Source organism: Bidens hawaiensis, unplaced genomic scaffold (assembly GCF_021521415.1).
Source record: "Bidens hawaiensis isolate Kalapana, Puna unplaced genomic scaffold, B.hawaiensis_p1.1 tig00008100_1, whole genome shotgun sequence".
NCBI classification, from domain to species: Eukaryota; Viridiplantae; Streptophyta; class Magnoliopsida; order Asterales; family Asteraceae; genus Bidens; species Bidens hawaiensis.
In genome coordinates this window covers 1,015,397-1,020,509 of record NW_027491574.1, presented here as the reverse complement: position 1 = coordinate 1,020,509, position 5,113 = coordinate 1,015,397, and the positions used below count along the sequence as shown (strand labels likewise).

The window sequence follows — 5,113 nt, the reverse complement described above, 5'->3', positions numbered from 1 at the left end:
AACCAAACTGCTAACCGGTTTGGGCGCTTTCACAGTTTCAAACCGTGAACACCCCTAAAAAAATCCTATAAATCAAACTCTAAATTAAAACTCAGAAAATAAGTAAAATCAACCAAGAGGCAAGAACAAGATAAGTAGCATTGGCCCACAAAAACAAAATTTTCTACACTTTGGAACACCATCTTTGACTTAAAAAAGTCAAACCTTTATTCTTATTCAACTTTGAACAGCAACCTGAATTAAAAGCATCACCATGCTGCTCAGCTTTCAAACCAAGATTCACAACATGAACAAAAAACTTCACAACAGAAACACAATTAAAACAACTTCAGTTATAATAACAAACCTAGTAACCATAAAAGTAAGATCCATATGGAGTCAAACTCCGGCACAGAGTGACCCATTTTTATCACTTACTATCTAAACTAAAAAAACAGTTATTTCATAACATTCAAGAAACACTGTACACATAGATTCACTTCCAGAACTGTTATTACTCAGTTGCGCCCCAACCTAACCAAATGCTGCTGATGTTTTGCAGCAGCCGCTTTGTCAGCCGCTTCACGTTTCAGTGTCCGTTTGGCCCGCCTCCCAACCGCCGCTTTGTCAGCCGCCTGTTTCTTTTTGGGCTCACGAGAGGACGATCCTGCTTCCGAATCGGGTTGGTGGTGAACGGGCCTTGCTTCTTGCTTTCCCGCCCTCACGAACCCGTTGTTACCCCACCTGCGGTTGCCGATACGGATGTTGATGTTTGATGAACGGCCCAAATAGACTTCATCTAGATCTTCATCATCCTCTTCTTCTTCATACCCGTAAGGGTAAAAGTAAGAGTCTTCTGGTATGTGATCATCTGGTGCTTCATGAGTCGGCTCCACGTGTAATGGGTGAAACCATGATGCTCTTAAAAGGAGGCAAACACTCTCCTCAAACATATAGTCATGAATGCTGTTAATAACATACCAAATATTATTATAATTATGCATGTACAAAATGTACAAGCACATGGAATATTTACCTCACTGAGAGAGTAAGAGGTATGGATGAGCTTTTGGAAATTGATTAAAATTATGTCATACAAACAATGGTAAAGAACACATGGAGATAAATGGATTTAAGAGGTTTTAATGTGTGACAATATGACAGAAAATGTTGCTCAATATTGTTACATATATGCTTATGACGTCCATGTTGTTTTTACCAGAGTTATTAAAAGCGGTTGCCTGAACCGCCTGGGCGCTATTTTTTGGCGAGGCGCTACTTCACCGACTTTCCATGGTGAAGCCATTTTTTAGGAGCCAAATCCGGAAGTTGTGAGTTTTTTGATCTATCACTTGACTAACTGATAAGAATTTCCTAAAAAAGAATCGGATTTACTTAAGTAACCCCAAATCTCAATAATCATTGATAATTCTTTGGTTTGTAGAAATCACACAATAATGAAGAACAAGACTAATAGAAGTTTTTTTTTTTATCATCTTTCTTTCCTTGATTAATCCGCTTATGGCTTTTGTTGATGTTTCTTGTAGTATAAGTTGCCTAACAGCAATCTCTATTATGATTTAAACTTTAAACAAAAAAAATTAAGGTATAGTTTAACAAGAAAAATGATAAAATCCAGAAGCAGGAACTATTTTAAAACTTTTGGTACTAATTTATTCATAATAAATGTTATAAAATAGCTTTTGTTTTTGCCTTCTTATTTTATAAAAGTGTGCTTTTTTGTTCTCAAGGCCTCGCTTTTTCGCACCATGCGCCTAGGCCCCATGCAAGGCCTATGCGCCTTGAGCCCACCAAGCGCGTTTGATAAACGATAACTATGGTTTTTATATCTACCTGCCATCAAGAGAGCGATGAATGTTGAGGAACTCGAACGGATTCTTGCATTGTGGACAAGTTGGTTCCTTCTTACACGCAGCCCACCGAAGGATGCAAGTCACACTATAGGGAATATAGCAAGTGCACTTATTATTTACAGAAAATAATACATAAAAGCAGGTATGAAAATCTAAGTACGTAGCAAATGACAACAAACAGTGACCTGTGTGTGAAATAAAACGCATACATGATATTTAAAGCATAATAAACAAGAAATATAATGAAGTGAATGCGCATAGTTGTCAATAGCAAGAATAGCGCTCGATATAGCGTGCTTCATCGTGTACAGGTCTTTTTCCACTATTTGATGTTTGTCGTCTTAATATAGCAATAATCAGTTTGTTATTATTATTATTATTTTTTTTTGAAAAATCAAAAATCTAATTTTTAGGCATTAAAATCGATTAAGCAGCACTAAACTCAAACCAGTTCCACCGTAAAAACTCAACTTAGTTAATGAAACCCCTATTTTAAATAAATAAATAAATAATTTTCTAACACCTTATCGCTTAACAGCAAAAAGCGCCCGCTAGTTCATAGCTATCGCTACATAGTGTATAGGCAGGTTGTCGCTATTGACCACTATTCGCAAGACAACTATGTGAATGCGTGATGCCAATGAGACGTGTACAGAGAAACCAAAATCCATGTGCATCTACGTCTTAAATCCTTATTCGACACATGATGTAATATTAGCAAAATATCATCCGCCTCATTCAACACAATGCTAAAACACAGCGTCCAAATATGCACACCAAAACGACGTCATATTCACTTTAATCCGACTTAGATTAATCGAGTAACAATGAATGAATTATTAACATCTTGTAAAGCTCAAATCTCAATCAATGATTTGCTATAAATATAAATGTTTCTAAATGAAATGAGACAAACCAGTAAGCGTGCTCGCAACCTTTAACAAGGGCGGTTTCCTGCAAAGCGATCTTATTCAAGCAAATGACACAAATCCCATGATGATTTTCATCAGCGATCGATGATTTCGGATCGCAACCCTTCTTCCCCTCCTGCAAACCCTAGATCAATCAAAACCCACCTAACAAACAAATCAAGAGAGAGAGAAATTGTACCTGGTGATGGATGGATAGATCTGGGAAGGCGGTGATGAGGTGGTGAACATCGATCTCAATTGGTGCAGCATCCATGACGATGAATGATTGATGGACGGATGAATGAATAGGTACAAACAATGGATAATAATAATAATAATAATAATAATAAGAGATTGAAAAGAAGATTCTGAGGGAATAATTCTTCGGATTCCAAACAAAATGGAACGATGAGGGAGAGGGAGAGGGCGAATGCCCCGACAAGAGGAAGGATATGTCTATCTTAATAACCCACCCCCTCTTTATATCCTTTACACCACACCGACTTATGTTCATCCTCATCTCTCTTTCTAATATATACCACCACAACCCGGTTCCGTATCCATTATAATTAGTTACAACATTCACATTTAATCAGTCAAAATAGATGTTTTTTTTTTTCACAACCATCCGCACCCATTAATTGCTTACAGCATTCACATCTAATCCATCAAAATGTGAGTGGAATTTTTATAATGTAACGAGTGATTTATGGTGTTGTAGGGGTGTAAATCGGGTCAACCCGATCGGGTTTCGGGTTAATCGGGTTGGGTTAGTCGGGTTTTGAAAAAAAATGATCTAACCCGCAACCCGACCCTATTAAGGTTCGGGTTCGGGTTAATCGGGTTTCTGGTTTTTCGGTCGGGTTAGTCGGGTTGCTATATATTTTTAAATTGATTTTTATGTTTGTAACCATTGGACTACAATGTTTATCTTATTATTGCATACAGGACTGTAGACGAACCAAATGATTAGGGGTGTTCATGGTTCGATACTTCGGTTCGGAATAGTTCAAACCGATCATTTGTTTAGTTTCATGGTCGGGCTTTCTTATTAACTTTTGGTCGGTTGGTTTCAAAAATTTCAAACCGCAAAGAACGGTTTGGTTTATGGTTTAAAAATTTTCAAACCGTATAACCGAACCGAACCGTAAGATGAATATACTTTGCTTAAACTGTACTACTATAATGAGGTGTGTTTATGATATTAAAATTTTCAATTCTATTTGTTATTTCATTTCAGATTAAGATGAAGCTGATTTGTTGCATATCTATTATCAGTAGATCGAGTTGATTATTGTTAAACTTTTAAGAACCTTGCACATGTTCACCTTACACAACACCACAAAACTTGAGCAGATCTTTTGTAGCACGATGGTATACAATAAAGGAATTTTTGTAACTAGTATAATTTGTTTTGTACTTTATATATATATATTTATATATACCCAAACCGTGAAACCAAATGGTTAGTAACGGTTCAGTTAGGTTCGGTTTCCTATCTTAACGGTTCGTTTTCTGTTTTTATTAATGGTTTGGCTCACGGTTTGTCCTAAAAACCGTTAAAATCTGACCGTGAACACCCTTACAAACGATCACGTACAAGGGCATGTTTGTCTTTGTTCATTTAACTTTAAATTAATATGAACACTTAATCGAACAAATATTTGTGTTCATGCTCGTTTGTTTAAAAAATGAACATGTTCGTGTTCGTTTATATTCATTCATTTAAAATCTAGGTGAACAATTCACGAACATAAAAGAACGTAAATAAACATATATGTACATGCGTAAATGAACACAAACAAACATAAACGAACTCAAATGAGCATACTTAAATGAACACAAACAAACACCACTAATCGGGTTAACCCGAAACCCGATTTTTTTCCAAAAACGAACCCGAAACCCGACCCTATTAACAGTCCGGGTTATTCGGGTCAACCCGAATAACCCGATTAATATTTTTTGACCATGTTTAACCCGACCCTAATAAGCTTATTAGGGTTCGGGTTGGGTCGGGTTAATCAGGTTCAGGTATTTTGAACACCCCTTGTATTGTGAGGGAAGCAGAGAGAAATGCAATGATTTTTCTGTATATTTGAAAATAGACTGGTCATGCTCTATAAATAGTATATTTTGAAAGTGGTTGTGAGTGAAGGAAAGAAAAATGGTAATAGCAAAGGTATAAAAAAATATTTAATTGACAAAAGAGAAAACACAGTGATGTTTAGTGTAATTTTGAATTTGGAGATAGAGGAAGGGGTGGGAATACTCTTAACCCGTCTATTTGGTATCTAGATTTATTGATTTTCAGTACGAATATTTTCGGGTACGAGTACGAGTATTTTG

The 5,113-nt window shown here is 36.3% G+C and overlaps 1 protein-coding gene across 1 annotated transcript; it reads right to left on the bottom strand.

The window, feature by feature from the left end:
- Nucleotides 1-286: 286 nt before the first annotated feature.
- On the bottom strand, nt 287-3,038 carry LOC143637049 (uncharacterized). Its single transcript, XM_077104519.1, has 4 exons — nt 2,964-3,038; nt 2,770-2,909; nt 1,834-1,938; nt 287-945 (listed from the first exon to the last, which is right to left on the bottom strand). The coding sequence occupies exons 1-4, from the start codon at nt 3,036-3,038 to the stop codon at nt 498-500; spliced, it is 768 nt and encodes a 255-aa protein (XP_076960634.1). The 3' UTR covers nt 287-497.
- Nucleotides 3,039-5,113: the final 2,075 nt, after the last annotated feature.

Bases quoted from the DNA above. Each gene is read 5' to 3' on its own strand.
- LOC143637049 (XM_077104519.1), bottom strand. From the start codon at position 3,038: ATGGATGCTGCACCAATTGAGATCGATGTTCACCACCTCATCACCGCC. The intron at 2,910-2,963 runs GTACAATTTCTC...TGATTGATCTAG, and splicing joins ATCTATCCATCCATCACCAG to GGTTTGCAGGAGGGGAAGAA. The intron at 946-1,833 runs GTAGATATAAAA...TGTTATTAACAG, and splicing joins CATCGCTCTCTTGATGGCAG to CATTCATGACTATATGTTTG.